Source organism: Trachurus trachurus, assembly GCF_905171665.1.
Source record: "Trachurus trachurus genome assembly, chromosome: 24".
Lineage (NCBI taxonomy): Eukaryota > Metazoa > Chordata > Actinopteri > Carangiformes > Carangidae > Trachurus > Trachurus trachurus.
Genome location: NC_139910.1, coordinates 9,379,304 through 9,402,128, shown reverse-complemented (window position 1 = coordinate 9,402,128; position 22,825 = coordinate 9,379,304). Strand labels below are relative to the sequence as shown.

Below are 22,825 nucleotides of genomic sequence, written 5' to 3'. Positions count from 1 at the left end.
CTATCTTTGGTGATAGCTGCGGTCCTTTACTGACAGAAAAAGTGGTGTCAGGAGAGGGGAGAGGAAAGTTATCAAGAGACAGGTCAAAGAGAGAATTGGGGCCACGGGGTCACGGGGGTCACCAGTTAATAGATTGAGGTATTTTTATTAAATTGTCTCATCATAGCAGCATTAGCCCCGATGTCTGCAGGACCTACTTGTTGCTGGGAAGATTGAGTGGGCAGGCGCAGCGCTGACAGTCCGCAGGTGACCCATGGGTGGCGTTACCATAGTATCCAGCCAGGCAGGTGTCACAGTGGGGGCCTGTGGTGTGGTGGGTGCAGTCCTGGTGGCGACACACACGGGTTAAAGTTCATGTATGTTGAGAGAACAAATCAACAATTTGGCAAACAGACCATCTGATCCGTTAACCTCAGTGTCAGGAGAAGATCGGTGCCTGCAGAGATGACAAAGTCCTGACAGCCCATTGTGTTTGTCAGGAAAATCTGATCATTCAATCTTTTTCAGGCATTTTCTAAAATTTTTATTATTTTAACATTTGTAATATTCCAAATGTCAATCCCACAATCTCGTTGGTCATTATGAGCTTGCATGTTGAGTGTTTTTTTTTTTCAATTTGCTGCAATTCAAGTGAACATCCCCCTCAATGGGTAATCTGTCCAACACATGTCTGGAAGACGAGCTGAGTTTGCATTGTAAATGCAGCGTGGTGTGCAAAATGCTGAACACACACAGGTAGCACCGCGGCCGCTTTTATCATCCTAAACCAATGATGAAGATGAATTAGAGGCCACAGTTGCGTTAATTTGTAGTTAATAGCTGGAGAGGATGCGAGTCGGGGCTGAGAGGGAAACTGGGGAGCAAACAACAGGCAGACCTGCTCTCCCATACACTTATATATGTGTATACTTTAACATACAGTATATAATGTATTATTCATGTTCATGTGATATATGTCACTAATATATCGGTGTCACATAGATTTTACCAGCAAACATAATATGTATGTAGTTAATATATACAGTATGTGAATATATGTTATAGATCTATATTGCACACTTACAGAAGCACAGATATAGGTAAATGTAAAATACATGCAAAATTGAAAAGAAAAACATAAAAGCATGTATGATTTTTGTTGTAGATTTGAAAATATAAATGTAGCATAGTGTCAGCATATGATTTCATAACAACATATGATTCCATATGAAAATTAATTAGATATTTTCCACATTTGTACGAATACAAATGTTTACGATGGGTATGCAATTCATGTTACATGTTCATATATCCAGTGGATGTATGTATGTGATAATATGTGTGTATGTATATGTGACATACTGTATGCAACATCTTGGTTGATATAGGGCCATACATGTACATGTAATGTGTTACATTTCCATAAAGAGCTATTTCAGCACAACGTCAACACTTTTGCTTTGAGAGGTCAAAGGTCAGAGTGGTAGAAACCAACGGACTCAGCGCTGCAGTGAGGAGAGGAGACGTTTGTTGATGTATTTCTACAAAAACAAAATTAATGTTATTGAGTGAAGCTGTCAAATCAAATTATCCTCTGGCAGACAGCGGCAGGAGGAACAATCTGCAGGTGGTCGGGGTTAATGACATGGTTCAGGATTAGCATCACATGTTGTTACCGTAGTAACCAAGCAGACAAGACACAGAGGAATAATCTCAACCCAACACTCACTCGCTCAGAACGCAGCAACAAATTTCAGTGTTTGCAAAAATGGTAAACTGCAAAGTTATTATGATGATGATGGTTATTATTATCATCACTACTATTTCTTAAGTTTTTCCTTCGACTTTAGTGAAAGAAGTGATCATCATGATGTTGTATAATTTACAAAGATCAAAGTCCAGTCAAACATTAGACTTATTTTCTTTTGCTTTCGGTCTCTCAGTCAACTCACAATTTGGAATAAGACAGCTTTGATGGTTCAATACACTGCACTGTTTTTAAATAATTTAATAGTTTAACTGAGAACAAATTACGATAAAAGAAAAGTTTCTTTGTAACAGAACTGTGCAAAGTGCAGGAACAGATTGTATTTATTAGATAAAATAGAATGTAAGTTTATTGATCCTCTGTTTTATTCCCTCTTTGATTATCACATTTCTTCTAAAATGTTATTTCTCTCCCATGGACACAAAACGACCTGCACTACAACAGCTACAATAGTCACACAGCATCAGGTAATAAAAGCTCAAGGCCACAAGTTCAGTTCAAATTAAATCCTTCTACTGATTGAACATAATTGACGACCTTATTTTTTAATAGCGCTCCGCCTCCACCAACAGTAACATCACATGATGTAAATGCATAATGTAGAGTTAATTAAAAATACTTCTGCATGACATTTCACTGATCTTCTGATGCACAAACTGATTTTTTTTCTTGGATTTTACAGTTTGCGTGTTTGTGTTTGTGTGTGCATGTGTGTGCGCCAGCAGTGAAAAGACATTTCATCTGACCTACAGTATAGCACCATGGCATCATTCACTCATTCAACTATAGCCAGAGCCTCTGGCTGTACGTCTGTCACTCTGTATGAATATGTATAGAGGAAGTGTGTGTGTGTGTGAGTGTGTGTGTGTGTGTGTGTGTGTGTGTGTGTGTGTGTGTGTGTGTGTGTGTGTGTGTGTGTGTGTGTGTGTGTGTGTGTGTGTGTGTGTGTGTGTGTGTGTGTGTGTGTGTGTGTGTGTGTGTGTGTTTGTCTAAGAGAAAGTGATTGAGCCAGCAACCATGTCTTTCTTCATGTGTGTGTTTTCCCTCTGACATATCCCAGCATGCTCCTCATCTATAATGAAACATAACATGGTAATACAAAACCCACAACTGTCTCCACTCACCATGTGTGTGTGCGTCTATGTGTGTGTGTGTGTGTGTGTGTGTTTATTCAGTTTGATGCTAACTGACAGGTTAAGCCTGAGGCATTGTGTGGACTGGGGAGTGATGATGATGTGTGTATGTGCGTGTGTGTAGATGCACAGGAGCAGGTTGGCATGTATATATGTGTGTACACACTGTGTGTATTTGCATTGTTGTGTGTGTTAGTGTGTGTGTGTGTGTGTGTGTGTGTGTGTGTGTGTGTGCTGGCGGGTAAATGTCTCACCCTGCAGTTCCTCTAACAGCCACTAGATGGTAACTTGAGGCGGTAACTGAAGAAGCGAAACTAAACTTCCAACTTGTCTTTCGAAAAAATACACCAATGCTAAAATATTTGTTTTGCAAACCTTAAACTAATCTCTAACACTCAGACGTTAAGATTAGAGAATACAGTAAAGGCAGAAACATTTTAGCCACAAAGCAAATACTTCATTTATCCTTTTCCTACAATTTCTCAGGGTGAACAGTGAACTGACCAGTGAATCTCAGCAATGAAAGGCTCCTTCAGTTATTCATCTACAAAACATCAGTGATGTCAGCTGATGATTGGTCCATCCATTTATACACTTACAATTTAATCATCATGATGATAATTTGTGTGACACCGTAATAATTAAATTTTTGCAAGTATTTATTGTGTTTCCAAGCACAGAACAGTAAAAGTACTGTCTAAATAATATAAATACAATACAGCTGCTTGAGATGCTCAGTTATACGTTTATTTACGATTTACAAAAATATGGTTAGGCCTATTATCTATTGGCATTCAGTAAATATCAAAAGTGACAACGTTTTTTCGACAGTAAATGTGAACAGTGTCCAGTAGAGATGAACTGACTCAACCAGGATAACAGAGACAGAGAACTTACCAGACAGTGTCCTGTGATCTCATGACATTGTGAAGCGTGTCCATGGCAGTGACAAACTTCACACACACCGTTGTACAGATCCCCATTAACCCTCCGAAAACCAGGAAGACAAGTCTGTAACACACAGACACACACAGTTAGACAATCAGGACTGTCTTAATCTGCTGGTGTTACTTCCCTGTTTTTCTTCTAATTAACACCTCAGATACAGTACATGCATTTTTGTGTGTGTAATTCTCCATGTTGCACTATGTTGTGTGTCTGTATGTCGGAGCATGTGTGTTTGTGTTTGTGTGTGTAGCATGTGTGAAAATCAACAGAAAAACTGCTGCGTTGTGAAACAACATACTGAACTGACGTTGTTGTTTTGGTTTGGAGGCTTTAAAGATTGTTCCAGTTTTATTTTAATCAGCCACGTTTTAATATTAATAACAAGTAACACATTTGAGAATCAGATCCACTCCAAGCAAAATACAAAAAAAAAAAACAGCTTCAGGGATCATACTGATGTGTTTAGTGTACAACATGCAATTATATTTCCAAGAAGCTATTGGCTTTACATATAGTTTAGTTGTATTAATGCTGGTTTTGTAAGATTTAAGAATAAACTGAGAAATTAGTTTAGAAAAGAAGAACCCCTGAGCACTCTTTAAAATTATGTTTTATTTTGTACAGGAAGTTGTAAAATCGCTGCTGTGGCTGTGAGGGTGTGTGTGCGTGTGTGTGTGTGTGTGTGTGTGTGTGTGTGTGTGTGTGTGTGTGTGTGTGTGTTTACCTCACAGGAAGTTCCAGCATATCCAGGAGGACAAGAACAATTTTCTACAGCTGATGCTCTTTGCTCTCCTCGGGCAGAGGGATTTGCGACCTGCATTGAGAAGGAGTGTAGTCTACACACGCACACACACAAACACACATGCAAACCCACACATAAACAGAAATATCAAGCATAAACACATAAGCACATTAATACATAAGCCGGGCTATTTGGCTGATTGGACCTTCAGATGTTTTAAACCCTGAGTTCATTCTCTCAGACAGAAAATAAACTTCACCAATAAAGCTGCCTGCAGCGTGTTTATGTCAAGGTTACAGAGGGTTAATGTTGGGTTAGTGAGGGACTATAAGGAAGAAACACAGTCTCAACTCTGGGAATGTTCATTTTATTCTTAAAGCTGCTGGGAGTTTCTATTCGTTGAGAATCTGATTGGTCTACTTTTGCTACAGTACTGTATGTGTGTTAAAGCAGAAGTAAGCGATCCGGTGGTTTTGGCTAACTTCTTGTCAGCCGATGGAGTTAGCAGTCCCCTCCCTCATCCCTACGTCACCACATTCACGCGCATCCCTTGGCTGCACACACAGAGAGGACCGCCCCTTTATGCTGTTCTCTCTCCTCATTGGATAAAGGTTGTAGGATACAAGGAAAGTTTTCTCCTCGGCTTACAGCAGAGCAGAGTGACTGACCGTGTTTCGGACCAAACACTCTACTGTATGTAAGTGATTGCTGTCGGAAGACATAACTATTTAAGACTTATATTAACACAAATATTCCGCTTACTTCTGCTTTAAGTGGGGGTTTGTTTTAGCTACAACAAAATACAATTTATCATTAAAGAATTAAAGAATTATTATAAATATGAATGATATTAAATGTAAATCACATTCTTTAATGACAAAATATTGTAATTAGTAGTTTTATTGGTTTCCCTACTATGATATATCATGCACAAAATAATATTTAATAATTTTTGGGTGTTATTTGCCTTTATTTGATAATGCAGTTGTAGTGTAGAGAGACAAGAAAGCAAATAGGGAGACTGGGAGAATGATATGCGCTAAAGATCGTGGCGATCAGCGCTTCAGGCACATGCCAACATGAGATGTGCTCTCTAACCGCTCGACCACTGAGCATCCCCGTTTTCAATTTTCTAATTGTGGAATTTCAATTGTGTGGACCCAGAGTGGCACAACATCACATCATCCAGTGTGAGCTGGAAGGAATCAGCTGCCCCCGATCCTCAAGGATAAGTGCCTTCAGTTAGTGGGTGGGCGGGTGTATGGATGGATGGATGGATGGATGGATGGATGGATGGATGGATGGATGGATGGATGGATGGATGGATGGATGGATGGATGGATGGATGGATGGATGGATTGTTGCTACTTAGCACTAAACTAATACCGACTTCCTCAGGTATTGTAGTGTGTGCCTGTTCCCACCTGTACACAGCAGTGGGCTCTGTGCTGTACGAGGCCCGGACCATCACTCCGCTCACACCGGCCAACACCGACAGGAAATCCCTCCGACTGATCGTTTGTCTCGTCTCTAAAACCAGGAAGTTCTCTGGAAGCAGGACGATGTGATTGGTTCTCGGTGAGGACGGGTACACCGGCTGACCAAACCGTCTGTCTACGATCTTCATCCCCGCGCCCTGTCACACAGAGAAGAAGCAAAAACACGTCAGCTAGTTTTTTTTTTTTTTACTCCTCTTTGATGCAATTAACTTGTAATTCCATAAAGCCTGAAAGATCTGCATTCTGTAAAAGTCTGCTGCCTCTTTCATGAAAAGACTATCACATCCAACTGATCGGGGGATAAAAAGAGAGTGGGAGTGAATGATGTGTCATTAGGTAATGTGCTGCAGCTTCTATTGACATTTTGAATGGACTGAATGCAAAGTGAACTGAGGCCGGGCCTGGTATCTGACTATCTCTTGTTGAGAACAGATCAATGGCATGTAGCGGCTAACGCAGAGTGACAACGACTGATGGAGGGGGGGAGTGAGAGAGAGAGAGAGAGAGAGAGAGAAAGAGAGAGAAAGAGCTTACCGTGCCAATAAACCATTAAATAAAAACTAATTGAAAGAGAGGAGATGGAGGGAGACATAAAGAGAGAGAAAGTAGCAGCGGCGTAGAGTAATACACTGACAAAGACGGGAAAAGAAAGAGGGATAGATTGATTGAAAAGAGACAGTTGCCTTTGAGAAAATAGTTTTCACATCTCAGACAGAAAAGCTTTTAATGTGCATCTCATATTTTCTATTCACCACACCTGAAAAAAATCTAATTGGGTCATTAAAAGGATGCTTATATATGTCTATATTTCTCTTATTGTGGACAAAACCCCATAAAAAAGACCAAACCCAACACTCCTGTGTTAGTCCACATCACAGCACCTTTAAATCCTGTGATCACAAAGATCTAGTTTTATTTTGAAAGGGCCTAAAACAGCTGAGAACTGGGAAGTGCATTTGTGGGGACTATTTTCAGCCGGGGACTGATACACATTGACAGTGCTGGTGAGTATTTGAGCTGTAAGTGAGTTGGTGATGAAAAATGAATGACGAGTGTGGCTCATTAATGTATTTTTAATCATTTTTTGCTCTACAGTACAGTGAAGCTCTATAGAAACAACACTTGTCAGCAGAACCAGTTCATTGTTGCTTTGTGAGCTGCCATGGGACCGTCGATGAAAATGAGCTCATACGGTGCTAACTAGTATAAAGCATCAAATGACAACACTGTACTGTATATTTCATAATTAATTTTACAGTATCACTGCAAAAAGTTGGATTCTGTTTTCAGTTCATATCTGAATTATGTATTTACAGCTCGAGTTTCCACGTTTCCTTTAACCTGTTGTCGTTGATGCGTCTTGAAATAACATCTTGAACTTCTTCCTACAGAACTCAGAATAACTCTGACACAATCTTTTTGTTTAGCATTAGCGAGAAATGACTTTGGAAACATAAGAAAGATGATTTATTTTGTGTTTCCAAATGGTTTACGATGCTAAATGAGAAACTCAAGATGCACATACAGTATCTCCAGAGCAGAACGCCTTGTTATGATTGCTGTTGTTGGTGAGAGAGCTCGGTATTTACATTTCTTTTAACTGTGCTGATGGAGGCTGATAAAGTGGGCACGGAGAGAGAAAAGAGAAAGAAAGAGAGAGACGCAGGAAATCAACAAAGCCGTACACACAAACTGAGACAGAGAGATTATTGTCTATTCACATCCTGAATAGTTACAAACCGAGAAGACGAGCTGCTTCTCACGCTTCACAGAAACGACGCAACAAACAATACGACAACTTGGTGCAGATATGTAGAGAGCAAACAGTAGGGGGGTGAAGGATGGAGGGAGGGAGGGGGGAGACGGAGGAGAGGAGAGAAAGTTGGCTGACAGTGTGTAGGTGGCTCATTATTGTCATCGTTTGGAGAGGCCTTTTGTTGACAACAAGACCGACACTTGTCCTCCTCTCCTCCTCCTCCTCCCGTCTCCTCCCAGTCTGTCCATCTCGCTGACACGTCTTTAAATAACAGCAGCTCATTGGTCTGTGAATATCCAGCTCTCACTTCTCCCTCTCTCCCCGTTTCTCTCCTCCTTCTTCCCTGTTTGTTTTCCTGTTTCTTTCTTTATCTAGTTTTCTCCTTTCTTTCTGTTCAAGTATCGTTTTCCTTCTTTCATTTGTTTCCATCCATTCTCACCTTCCCTCTGTCTCTTCTTTCAGTTTGTTTCCTATTACTGTATCCTTAATTTTCCTTTTTCATCTTTCTTCCTTTCCTTTCTTGCTTCCTGGTTCCTTTCTTCCTCCTTTCATTTTCTTTTGCTTCATCTCCTTATACTTTTTACCTTCTTACTTTGTTTTCATCTATTTTTTCTTTCCCCATCTTAATTCCTTCCTTTCTTCTTTCCTCCAATCATTCTTCTTTCTTTCCATCATTTGTTTTCCTCTGTCTTCTTTGTTTCCTTTTCAGCTTGCCCACAGTATATCTCTCCTTACTTTCTTCCTTTCCTCATCTCCTTTATCCTTTTCCTTCCTTACTGTACCTACTTTGTTTCCATCCATTATTCCTTTCCCTTTCTTCTTTCTACCTTCCATTTGTCATTTCCTCACATCATTTATTTCTCTCTGACTTCTTTCCTTCTTTTTATGTCTTTCTATCCTTTGTTTTACTTCTTACTTTCCTACCTTGCTGTCCTTTTGTCCTCTTTCATCCTTTCTTTGCAGTTCTCTTTTCTTACATTCTTTAACTCAACCACAGAGACAGAAAATAAACTCAGTCATGACCTAACTTTGTTTTTATTTGTGTCTAAATTCAATCAAAAATGTCCACCTCTACAGGGTGAAACTTTGAATTAATCTTTTATTTTTTATTTTTTTTAACATCTAATTAATTTCTCTGTCAGTGTGTGAGCAGCAGACACTTGGAGCGACTGCAGCCTATTACAGACACAGAATTTGAAAATCCCTCAAACTGCTCTAATTAACGTTTCCTCTTTAACACGTCATTGGTTGAAAGTTGTAGGTGCAAAAATAACGAGATCATTTGTACGGCGACTGTGGCACACTGTGAACACGTATAACCACACACACACTTGTGCCTTTTGTGTTTGTGTGTGTGCACTCACACCCCCCGCACACACAATGCTGTTTACTGATATAGGAGATATAAACAGTTAACTAATAGTGTTGTTGCTTTGCTTATTGCTGCCATGCATCATATCGCAACCTGCTCATTATAAAGACATACAGAGAGCAAGGAGAGCCGGAGACTATCTGCATTTTTTATTGCTAAGTTCAGCATTTCCCTGCCAGCTGTAGCTGCTAATGTGTGTGTGTGTGTTTCTGTGTGTGTGTGTTTCAACAGCTTTCATTTGCTACTTCATTTAGTGTTTTTTTACTGGTCCAGGACTCGCTGGCTTGTGGGAAATGATAAATAATGCCGCAGACACATATATACATAAAACTGATATTCACATTGTTCATGTGGGTGATGGCTGTGACCACGACCTCCCACAACCAAATACAGTGTATTAGCCCAGAGTTAGAAAACATCTCTTGTCAGTACCTTTGACAGATGTGGAGATTATTCCTGCTCCTGCTCACTGCTCTTAAGGAATCTCCCAAATGTGCCCACGGGATTTTAAAAAGCAAGACCCATTACACACACCATGCAAAATAGTAGGGAAAAGGGCACAGATGGTATTGTTTAACTGCCCTTTGTTTGAGTTTAATATATGAGTATGCCAGTGCTGGATATAGTGTGTGTTTGAGAACTTACCTCTAGGATTAGGTCCGGTTCTGAGGTGACTCTAATTGGCACTTGTTCCTGTTGGGCTGTGGTATAAGACACAGTGTAGACCACACTCCCTCCGTAGGCTGGAAGCTGCAGAGACACAGAGAAATGGAGATTAGGAAGTTTAGCAAAAGGCCTGCAGCAAAATTACTGACACATTTACTGTTGTTTCATTTGACAGCATTGTAACATGTAAACAAAGCAGGATGCTCTCTCTAGACACATGTTATCTAACACTGAGTTAAGTGACTCTATGTAACTTTACTGAACAACGACAAGTGATAATTACAGGATGCTGAGTGGCTGAGTGTTGTGTAACAAGAGCAAATGCAGAGTTTGACGTTCCTAGTTTTCATAACAATATATTAATGATTTATCATCTATTGCAAATAAGGACAAATATGTGTCATTTCTTGTTTTTCAAAATATATAGGTCAATATTTGTGCCACGCCACACCAGACGTTGGAACATTAAAACTGGAAAGTGAAAGGAAACTGGACCCAAGAAAACAAAAGAACTGTATGAACTAACGTGGTTGAGGCTCCAGTGATACGATACGATACGATACGATACGATACGATATAACATGTAACACCCATATTGACATACAGTACCACATTGTACCAAAGTGCACAGATACAGATCCCCATGACAGACAACATTAGAAAAAATTAGACAAGTACAGATCACACGTCCTTTCATGCAACCTCATAGCACAGATTTATGACCCTGGATTCATATTGCACTGGATGTTAACTTAGTTGGGTCAGCATTAAGATGGACTGATATACAAAAGATTTTTTTGTGATGTGTGTTTAATCAAAGATTTTGAAGGTGTGAATATGAAGCAGATAATCTATATTGTGCAGACAGACCAGACCAATGACCAGTGTCCAAATAATTCTCATATGTACACAGCTGCTTAAAACCCATTTGTAAATCCTTGATAGCAGCAACATCACTGTACCGAAACCCCACCAATATTTTTCCCAGAAACACAACAAAACCTCTGTGATTACCGTTTCCGTTTAGCGTGTTTACTTTACATGCTATTTTAAATGTACTTTGAAACTGAGGAGAACATAACATAAGCTGCAACCGTTGTTGTTGCTGTGTGTTGTTTTGGAGCAGTGTTTCTGTTGAGTCCACAGAATGAGCCTTAGCTGGAAGAAATGCTGCGTCGGCACGATCCTGAAATTTATTATTCTGCTCCAACCTGAACAGTAATGGGCGGGAGAGCGAGATAATAATGCCATCATAAAAACAGAGAGAAGAGAGAGGGGGGACATTGAGGAAGAGGTGGAGACAGAACGATGGAGCGAGAGAGAGAGAGAGTGTTAGAGAGGGAGTAAGAGGTGGGCTTAATATCTCTATAAACCTCTTCCATTCTACATCATTACTCTCACTTCCTAAACTGGAAGGAGGAATCGTCCATTTCACAGCTGACTGAAAATACACACACACACACTTACGCAGCAGCAGGCATGGAGGTGTACTTGGGTGGACATTTTATTGACTAACACTACTCTATTCTAATCTAACCCCATTTGGTGATTTGGACTCCAGCAGACAGTAAAAAAAAAAAAAAAAATCAAGAGTTTAAACCCACAGTGGACGTGTCGGGCCGGCTGCTTGACCTCCTCCTCTGCCATTAGTTCATCTGCTCTCCCACAGTGAGGACGCTGCATCAAAACAGCAGCATGATGAAAGCAAAAGACACCCCAGAGGATGATGTGGGGTTTTTTTTTTCACTCACCACAGCAGCAGAGTTGTGTAAGATTACATGACATTACACTGACACATAATTGCAGCGGGTTAAAAGATGCAGAAACGCAAACACATGTAGGCTACATAAAACTACATGATTTTCTTTTAATTGCTAATGGTAAAACTTTCCATTATCCACCGAACAGCTCATCAGACGTTTTGGTTGTACATTTGTAAAAATTGTTATACAATGTTAAAGGGATAGTTCAACATTTGGCAAACTGGCCCATTGCCATAATCCCTATAGTCATAGCAGTATGTTCGTTAGCTTTAATTGTTGGCGCAAGCTATTTTTAGAACGGCGGAGCAGAGCTGTGAGCTGCTCAGAGCTACGCTACAGAGGCTAACGGGATTTCTTGGTTTCCCTCATCAAACTCATCAAACACACAATCCAACAACTCCAAAACGCTCTGGTGGACAAGTTGTGACCTGCACATTCATCACGCTACCAGATAATAATGGAACGTTACGAGACAGAGTTGTTTTCGAGGCAAATGCAGAGACTAAACTGCCAGACTTCCAGTGTAAATGAAGAGAATAACATGCAATGTGGGAATTAAACCTTCTAGCTGAGAGGCATCGGTACTAACCACTCCACCACTGTAATGCCCTCTTCGCACTTTGAATATCAAATACTTATTTGTACATATTTTACTGGTTTAGGGATGACAAATATTCGATCTTTGTCCACAGAAAAATTTTCTTCCCTGTTCATGTTTTTTGACTCTTCCAATGCTTTAAAAAACATTCAAGAGATATGAATTGACACAGAAATGCATGTGTTTTATTCTTCTGTAAAGGTCTTGTGCCTCCTCAGGGTGACCGTGGCCTCCCGCTGTGAAGTGGTGTTGGAGAGAGGAATATAAATAAAAACCCGAGCTTGTGTAGTTCTGTGAGCACTTTAACTCATCCACTTGTGCAGCATGGCCTTGCATAGTAAATTTGATTTGCATGTTTCATAGTTGTTTGTGTTATTAGCTGCACTGAGTTGGGTGAGCACTGTATGAATTGAAAAAAGAAAAGGTTTTTTTGTACTTCTCCGTGGATTACTCTCTGTTCGCCTGAATTTAGCTATTTACTTTCTTTGAAATTATTGACATTTCAGAGAAAACTCATTTCTTTGACAACCGTCCCCACTCAACCTGGACAATATTAAAAGCTTTTGTCATGGCAACCTGATGACCCATCTCAAACCCTGGGGGCACAGGAAATAAAAGAAATAAAACACGGCAAAGAGAAGAGACGGACAGAATGGCACAGCGGGAGAGGGAAATTACGAGGAGGGCAAGGGGAGTTATGGGAAGTGGAAAAACGAAAGGAACAATAAACACTCAGACACACACAGCTACAATAGACCTCAGTTGGATTCCCAATGAGAGCTCCACAAAGCTGTTATAAACTCTATTAGTGGCCAGAATCAGAAGTGGAAAGACGTAATCCATGCTGTTAAAAACCCAATCAAGTACCTGACAGTCTTCATTGTAGTGAAACTTTCTGGTAAAGTACAGTAAAGAGTATGCATCAGATTACACAGGTCATTCATCTTAATATTTGGTTGTTCAGATGGGGATTTGTAGTCAAACTTGTGCTGCAGTTACAGGGTGTTTTTCCTGCTGTGATCCAAATGTATGACTTGAAATGCTTCAAACAAAACAAAAAACCCTTGACCTAGATTACTGATCAAAGTTTTACTGACACTCATCGCGGCATCCTCTGGCTGCTGTTTGTCACAGTGAAAACAAAGTGGACACAGAGATAATAGTGAAAAAGGAGAATTGAATAGAGAAGTGGCGACGGAAAAGAACTGAGCAGAGAGATATAAAAGAATAAACTGCAGCAGGAGACACAAAGGACGGATAAAATAAGAGGGAGGACTTGCAGAGAGGAGAGGAGGAAAGTTATGGTATTTAATTTGCTGCTGATGCTAAGGAGTGGGCTTGGCACTGGAGCAAGAAGAGGTGTGAAAATGAGTCACTATCGACCTCCGTCCTCCTCCAGGGTTCCCACAGGAGCCCTGATGTAATAATATGACTGCTCTATAACTTTAAATAACAAAAAGTCAGAGCTTTTTTAATGACCTGCGAGTGTTAGTCCAGGCCTGATTATAACACTGCTGTTAGTCTGGACAGGGATAGATCTCTGCTAGTGCTGGACTTTTTTTGCTGAGGAGAACAAACAGCTAGAATATCATTTCACAGAGGAAGACTCAGTGAAGCAGACTGGCAAACACTTGGCACGCTGCTGGTAGGTGACCCAGTTTAAGAAAAAAAAAACAAATCCCACATGTTTTCTGACACCCGCAGTGATTTGATCAAATTCATTTGATTTTATTGGACACGTGTGGTTTAATATATTATATAAAAACAGCCACTTAAAGCAGAAGTAAGAGATCCAGTCGTTTTGGCTAACTTCTTATCAGCTGATGGAGTTAGCAGTCCCCGCCCTCGTCCCTACGTCACCACATTCACGCGCATCCCTTGGCTGCACACACAGAGAGGACCGCCCCTTTATGCTGTTCTCTCTCCTCATTGGATAAAGGTTGTAGGATACAAGGAAAGTTTTCTCCTCGGCTTACAGCAGAGCAGCGTGACTGACAGACCCGTGTTTCGGACGGACCAAACACTCTATGTAAGTGATTGCTGTAGGAAGATATAACTATTTAAGACTTATATTAACACAAACATTCCGCTTACTTCTGCTTTAAGTGTTAGTAAAGTTATAAAGAGGCTGAACACACTGGGTGAGACGTCTAAATCAGCAGTCTGGTTGTTAAAAATGCATGTGTTTAAGTTGTGCGAGTGTCTCCACGTATATTTTTCAATCAAATGCAGTTTCCCCCAGGTGGAAGATGACATGACGTGACCTGACAATTCATCAGCAGACGACGCTCACACAAACACACACACACACACACAGGTAAACTGTGCTGTTAGCCATTGAAGTAGCCTCGTGCTTTGACTCCAGCCTTGTGAACTCAAAGGGAAAACAAACCCGTTCCCTCTCACACAAATCACAGCCGCCGGTGGCTGAAATTACCGACCGGCTTCACAGCGTCCGGGCTGACAAAATGATTTCACCTCCAGGTCCATTTAGTGGCTCTCAGGGAGCCTCCTGTCACGTCACCTGTTCCTCAGCAGCAGCAGGAGCAGCAGCAGTCGTTTGCTGAGGACTTCACGTCTACAGCGAGTTGAGTGAAAGTTCACTCCCCGTCAAACTATTTTGTAAATGAGAACTTCTCAAACTGCTTGGGAAATTTAAAAAAAAGGAAGTTTCCATGACAACAGGGCAAACTCCATCTGCTAATGACGAATCAAGTGATATTACTGAAACCCCCAGAGCAGCTATTAAATTGACCTCGGGGTGAGATTGTTATGTCAAGTGCTGTTTCTCACCTCAATGAAAAATATATTTCTTTTAAAACTTAAGTAAACACATTTTCTCCCTTTTCTTTGTCCCGACTCTCATCAGCTGTCAGCACAGGATGTTTCTGTTCTCTACATGATCATCCATCATGCATTTATCCCTGCTCCTATCTCCCTGTGCTCTTTCTCCCTTTCTCTCTGTCTCTCTGTCGATTCCAGTCACTCTCTTTTTTTTTCCAAATGATGAGCTCCTCTTTTTGTGATTTTGATGCTTTCATCCAAATCTGGGTACATGATTGAAACAAGATGATCAGGATTAAACAGTTAAAGAGGATTAACAGCTATTAAAGGCAGGTGCCAACATTCTATAACAATATTTAACATATTTAATTTGGACCGGTTTATTGCTCAACAAAAAAGAAAATACATATATATATATATATATATATATATATATATATATATATATATATATATATATATATATATATATATATATATATATATATATATATATATATATATATATATATATATATATTAATAAAAAAAGACTTAAGACACCAACAATCTCTTATGAAGCAACATCAATATCCCTCCAATGTCACTTTTAATAATAAAAAATAGACTTAACTGAGCAAAATCCACTTAATCTGCTGTTATAGATCATGTGATATGGAGGTAAAAAGCTCCAGAGCAAACATCTACTAAATGGAGTTTGATATGTGAAACTCAACTTTCAGTGAACCGAGATGGGAAGTTTAATAATGTGCACACAAAATAAAAAATAAATAAAAAGGAAATTGAATAAGCCAAACATTAAATCCCACAAGAATCTAGTGAAGTCTTACTAATGCTCTTTACACAGGGAGGGGAAGAAACCACACCAACTCCGTCGTCAGTGCAGAGGATACGGACAGTCTCACAGACTAACTCACTACAGGGAGGAGGACTAATGACTCCGATTGAAATAAGACATTAGTCTGCATCGTTCTTTTGTGCCTACCTCATGCTAGCTTCTTCACACAACTATGTCTGCAGATCCAAATTTGTGTGCATCCATTTTTGGAGAACATAAGCAGACAACGACAGGGGGATTGGGCAGGGAGAGAGGGAGGGAGGGAGAGAGGGATGGAGGGAGAGGGGGGGAGGGAGGTAGGGAGGGGAGTAGGGGGGACAAAGGAAATCATCCTTCAGGAAATGAAAACCAGATTGTCACAAAAGCTTCAGAAAACAAACTCCCCTAAAGTCACACACATAAACAGACACAAACACACACATGCAGGCTCGCAGGCATACACAGGAACACACACAAGTGTACCCAGCAAGACAAAGATACACACACACACACACACACACACACAGAGAGAGAGATAGAGAGAAGGAGAGAGAGAGAAAGAGGGAAATAGAAATATAAACACACGCGCACACCTGCGTCGTCCTCCTGATGCCTGTGGTTGTTTGCAATTGGTATCGGGAGTTTTCACTCTCTGTTTATCTACCGCTTACACACAGACAGGCTCACTCACTCACACACATACACACACACACACACACACACACACACACACACACACACACAGACTATTGTTGTTCCAAGCAGTAGGGTTAGATTGGCTCCAGATGGACCAACAGTCAGAGGAATGCTGAACAACCACACTGACCTTCTGTGCGAGAGAGTGAGTGATATATGTTGGGAAAGAGAAAAGAAGAAAAGACGGCCCTTGTCGAAAAAAACCCACTCTGTCAGTATTAGTACGAGGAGCATGTCCGAGCACCATCATCTTATCTGGTGCTGCATTTTCAGGGCCGTCCATCTGTGAGCGTTATGGTCTGTTGGTGGGAGATGGATGCAGCATCCTTATAGGAGGAAACTATACAATCAGATGTTCTCCTGCATTGTGCTGAGGGACACTGTGTCCATGGGGGTTGTTTGTTTCCCATGGTAACCTCTTGGAAAGAGCTCAAGAGTTGGAGATGACATTGTGTGATACTAAAGAGTATTGAGTCGTTTGATAATGTAGTTGTGCTCAGGATAATGGCCAGTGGATGGAGAATGTATAGTCTGAAGGTATGTTTCCACTTCAGGAACTAGAAACTATGTGCTTTTCTGCTGCAGAAACATGGGTCTGCTTTTAGTTCAAGGGTTAGTGACATACATAGAGTATGTAGCATCAAAAAACAGCTGAAAACATGGCTTAGTGATAACCAGCTCTGTAAACATTAAGGCTAGTTCTCTTATTTTAGAATTCTAAAATAGTAGGCACTTTACTTCATGCACTTTAAAAATAGCACTTTATGACAGATGCACTTTAATGAATATTAACAGCACTTTACAACACTTATTGTCGATTAAATGCATTTTAATTTTGTACTACTCCTTGCTCATTCTGACTGAAGCTACTGTGTGTAGCACATATTGTATATATTGTGATATATGGTATTTGTACCATGTTGTGCTTTGTTTTGTCCTTGTCTAATGTTGTTTTAGTGTGAACCGCGGGACTGCAGATGGAAATTAGCTTTAGAGCTAAATCTGGCATATTTACATATTGTATGTTCATGAATATGCAGAGTCGCGTTACAAATAAACAAATAAATGAAATGAAATGGAATCTATACCCCCCAAAAAAGTCCCTGTTTTGGGGCTAGTGCCTTCCAGAAATCAGAAATCTTGGGGGCTTTAATGTGCAGTGGTGAACCTTTCTGTATTACAAATACGAATTACTTTATTAATCCTCAAACTGAAATTCATTTGTCTGTCAGCTCATCGACCATTTGCAGAAGAATAAAAAAGCCTGATGGCTGAAGGTCGCCTACAAAGGATCTTCTTTCTTCGTCCTGCAGCGAATAGAGAGAGGAGCCGTCCACCTCCGCTGCTTTCCTGCTCCATCAAGGAGCCGTGAAGTGGATGATCCCAGTTGTTCAGAACGGCCTCCACCATCTTCAGTGCTCATCTCTCCTCCACATCCCCCAGTGAGTCCATCAAGGAAACATGATTGAAGTGCCTCAGGATGTTTGGCCTGTATCCTACCAATGACTTCATGGAGAACTTGACATGGAACTTCAGCAGTACAGTAGCCGTTGGTGGGATGTACACAAGTGTTGCTATGATTTGAAAAAATGTCTACTTTCTGAGTCTTCATCGATATCTCTGGCTCATCACTCTTGATGGGCAGAGAGTTGACATTTCCCATTATGACTGACAGTAGAAAGGACCCAGTTCATCTCCACTTCCAGGCCTTTAATCTTTGCATCAGCACGGCATACCACAAAAGCAAGGGTTTCCTCCAGACTTGCTTCATTTTCAGTGATTTTCAGTGAAATAAGCTCCTCTTCCGAATGATCTCCTCTTCACACAGAAGTATCCATCATTAGTTGACAAAATACGGCAAAAACATACAAAAGCACAACAGAAATAAAGTAAATGTTGAGTAAAAACCCACTTTGCTGCTTCTAGTTGAAGCGCACGTGCATTTTATTAGACCTGCCATGTTTTAAAGATTCAATTGTTTTCTGTTTTTTCATTGTGGTTCAAGATGGAGTTCCAAAAGAAAGTGTACGGAAGACAGACCAACAACTATGTGTTTGGCCTTATTCAGCATTTATGCAGAAGATGATATCCAGAGACAATCAGAATTGGGCAAAGTCGACGCCATCCGTCTCTTTTATTGCATCATCGTTGTTGTATTGCCTTTGTCTTCTTCTAACCACCACCTACTGGACTAAAGGTGTAGGTGCATTCATCATGATTGCTTTTCCATACATCATTGGCCTTATTTGCATAATCTCCCCGGGATTTTAATGGCAGACAGCAATGGACCACATATGGAAGAAAAGTATCTGAAAGTGTTCCTGGTCTGGTGAGCAGCACCCTGAAACAAATGGAGTGTGTCTGGTTGAAATTTGATTTAAAACTCCTCTGCAGCCTCCCGGGACAATAGACTGTTTTGGCAGCTGTGGTGCTGCCCTGCCTGCATGATGTATGTGGGTTCTTGTTTGTGGACGAGAAACCCGCAATGGTCCGGGGGGGTCCTGTCCTTTTGGTTGCGGTGCGTTTTTGCTGGGGGGATGAACCCCGAATGGGTGCTGCTGGCAGATTGGAATGAAACTGTTGAGTCGGGCTGTCAGCTGGTCGTTTGAGGTGCTCTGCATGGGGTTTGCACTCAGATGTGGTTTGGGGTTAGAACCGGTCAGTCGCTGATGTCTGTTCACTTCGCTGCATGACGGAGACAGCAGTAGGGGGTAGGCTGTAGTTGATTAGGCCCATAGACCATGTACTGTATGCAGACATACATGGAGATGTAAACATAGCCCCTTATTTACTATGAGCTGCTATTTGTCCTTTTTTTGTTTCAGCAGAAGCAACACTTAGTCTCACATTTTCTTATGCCACTTGAAAAGAAAAGAAAAAAACAAAAGACAGCAACATTGTTGACTTCTGAGGTTGCTGCGTGCTCGACTATGACATGATAATTATCACTGTCAGCGGCAGGAGCGGAGAGAGGGTGAGCTGTACTGTAACTCAGTATGCGCAGCTCATCCAGGAGGATGACTAAGAGCAGCTCATTTACCTCCAGCCTCTCAGAGCCAATCAATTATTGTTCTGCTCTCCCACGGCTCACTGGCTCCTGAAAGTCAACTCCACCAGCTCGCTGTGTATCCGACTTGAAGTAACAAACAATGGCACGTTGGCACCCTATATTCAATACATGCAGGGCTGATCTCCCTCTGAGGCTTCTGCACACACTGCCACATGAAATATCAGCATCATGTTAACCCTGTGTTGATTAAATGAGTATGTAAATACAAGACCGCTGCCTCCTATCAATCCCTATGGCCTCATTTTGACTGCAGGAACTTCCCCCAAGAACTATTGTACAAACCATTTGAGGGACTACAGTATGTACACCTCGACCACAGGAACCTAATGGGACAAAAAATTTTCAAAACAAGGAGCGCTTCATGGACTCCTTTCACAAAACTAGAGGTGCTCCTTGGAGATCAATCCAGGAGATGTAAAGACGCCCCGGCCAAGCCCCTTTTGCAGGAGCTGGCTAGTGACCACACCCACTCTGGGTCACGGCAACCGAGTGGAGGCCTGTCATTGGTTGAACACCAAGACAAAATAACTAGGTGTTTCTGAATTATCTGTTTTACTCCCTGATGAAGCGCGTCTTAGTCATTTTAAACATGTCATTGTGACAATGCCAGATCAATTAAAGGCATTGTATTTACTCAAGAGAGTGCCTTGGAGTTTTTCTTTGCTTTTTGATAACTAATGGAATTTGGAAAGAGACCCACAACTAGCCTTCATCCTCTTCTAATCTCTACCCACTGAACTGGAGGTGTAGTGCATTAAAGCAGAAGTAAGCAATATTTTTGTGTTAATATAAGTCTTAAATAGTTATATCTTCCGGCAGCAATCACTTACATAGAGTGTTTGGACCGAAACACGGGTCTCTCAGTCCCTCTGCTCTGCTCTGAGCCGAGGAGAAACCTTTTCTTGTATCCTACAATTTTTATCCAATGAGGAGAGAGAACGGCATGAAGGGCTGTGTGTGCAGCCAAGGGATGCGCGTGAATGTGGTGACGTAGGGACGAGGACCAATAGATCCATGACGAGGGCGGGGGCTGCTAAATCCATCGGCTGACAAGAAGTTATGGTGCGTTCAGGGCAGCCCGTAATTCGAGTTTTTCCGACCTGTGAAGTCGTACCAGTTCGATCTGGTGCGAGTTCACGGGACGGAAGTTACGAGTGGCCGTTATAGTGACTTTCACAGGCAACAGGTCGGAGAAACGCGAGTTGCGGGTTGCCTGGAACGCTACAAAGTCTTAAGTTGTGACTTGAAGCTGTAACTTACGGTTTCAAAAGCCTGCCTGAAACGCAGCATTAGCCAAAACGACCGGATCGCTTACTTCTGCTTTAACCTTCATTTGATTTTCTATACATCATTAGCCTGATCTGCATTAGGCCACAATGGAAACACAGAAAAAATGATCCACAGGAACTTTATAAATCCTGAAGAACATTTGGTGGAAATTCTTCAGGAACTTTTTGGTTGAAATGCACTTTATGTTGCCTTAAACTGATTGGATCTGACAGGAAATAATTGATAGCAGGTTAATGGAAGCTGGATAACTCATTTTTCACAGATACCAAAACCAGCTGTTCACCAGAAAAGGCAAAAGAGGTGGCGAAGAACAGAGTCAAGAGAAAATATGTTCCTCATTTCAAAATGGCAAACCAAACAGCGGCATGTACTACGTGGCATAGCTTACTTTGTTTGATATTAATTATGTTTTTGTAATGAAAACATCTGTGGATCAGTATTGCAGGTGATTTCTCCTCTAACCAGGTGTAATGACTTTCTTTCCTCTCTAAGAAACAGGATTGCGGTGCAGATCCCTGCACACACACAGTTTCCATGACACAAATGCATGTGACACAAAATTATTCAGTTGATGAAAACTGAAACAAATCAACTGTGATTAATGTAAAGGCACTTTTTTTTTGCCTTGTGGGAGGGGAATCCATCTCGTTCAATCAAGACCAGATTAGAAGTGGCACTATACACAAACTCCTCTACACACACATTTCTCTGTTTCATAAGTCACAGCTCAGCAGCTTGGTACAGGCTGATGTTCCTCTAAGGAAAAAAAAAAGTGTTTTATAAAAACACTTTTATGATAGTTCTCATTTGTCACAGGTGTGAAGTGTCAGCCTTTATTATCAATCTGAAATCAGAGCATTTTTCTTAACATTTCACCACTTCAGTCTTGAGGTTTACAGGTTTGCACCTGTAGCCGGTTTCCCTCTTAAAGGATTATTATCTTGTATTTCTTCATCTTTATAGGACAATATATAGAAAATAGGAAGGATGAAAAATGGTTTCAGAAAGTTGGGGAAGGCAGAGGCAGAGTTATAGGGGAAGTTGAGGTACAACGCAACAAAAGCTGAGCTGTGTGTTTGTCAAGTTTCGGTATATTTTCAGCTTTCTTTCATCAGCTGTCAGCAAAGGATGTTTCTCCTCTCTCCATGTTCATCCATCATCCCTTCATCTCCCTGCTTCAATCTTCCACTACTCCCTCTTTCTCTCTTTCTGTCCATCTGTCACTCTCTTTTCTCCAGATGATGAGCTTTTTTTTTGGTTTTTGAAACTTTCATCTGTCTTGAGTGTGAATCTGTTTGTAAATCAAGGTACAAGATGGATACGAGGAGATCACGATTTGACAGATTTTAGGCTCCTAGAAATATGGTTACACTGACACCACAACACTCTGTAAGAATATCTAAAATATCGCATTTCATTTCAGTTCACCACTAAAGAAAAACACACACTTAGATTCGACTTAAAGTCAAACTTCATCTGATCTGCTGATTTAGATTGCATTAAGATTATGATGATGATGGTGGACAGCATCCAATTTTGGGGAGAAGCAAATGTTATATGCTTTCACGTATTTTAGATTTTCTAGCCACTTAATGTAGGCAAGAAAGTTGATACAGTGAACATGTTAACCATCTGCATATTAACACACCCATCTTTGCTGGTGCAACATTAGTATTTCATTAATTTGACAAAATCTTAAAATGTTCCAATATTCACATTCACCTTCAACTCCTGGGGGAAATATCCAAGTCTTCAGCTGCTGAAAACTCCTCTATGTTCAGGTGGTAGTTTTACTGTGTCAGTCTGCTCTTTAAATCCTGGCAGGCGAATTAAAGCTTGTTGAAAACAACTGCCTGTTGCTGCTGGGAGTGAGGTTAGTGAGAGAGGAGAGACTGAGCCCAAAACAATGAAGCTGTGTGTTTTCATACTGAAATAATGAGTTGA

General features: G+C 40.8%; 1 protein-coding gene across 1 annotated transcript in view; it reads right to left on the bottom strand.

Moving 5' to 3' along the window:
- Positions 1-22,825, bottom strand: part of lama2 (laminin, alpha 2) — a 195,573-nt gene that overhangs the window by 97,271 nt on the left and 75,477 nt on the right. The window contains exons 15-19 of the mRNA XM_084000340.1: positions 9,843-9,947; positions 5,995-6,206; positions 4,553-4,664; positions 3,778-3,891; positions 198-325 (exon numbers count right to left, since the gene is read on the bottom strand). Coding sequence (XP_083856466.1) covers positions 198-325; positions 3,778-3,891; positions 4,553-4,664; positions 5,995-6,206; positions 9,843-9,947 — 671 coding nt within the window. The remainder of the gene's footprint in view (positions 1-197; positions 326-3,777; positions 3,892-4,552; positions 4,665-5,994; positions 6,207-9,842; positions 9,948-22,825) is intronic.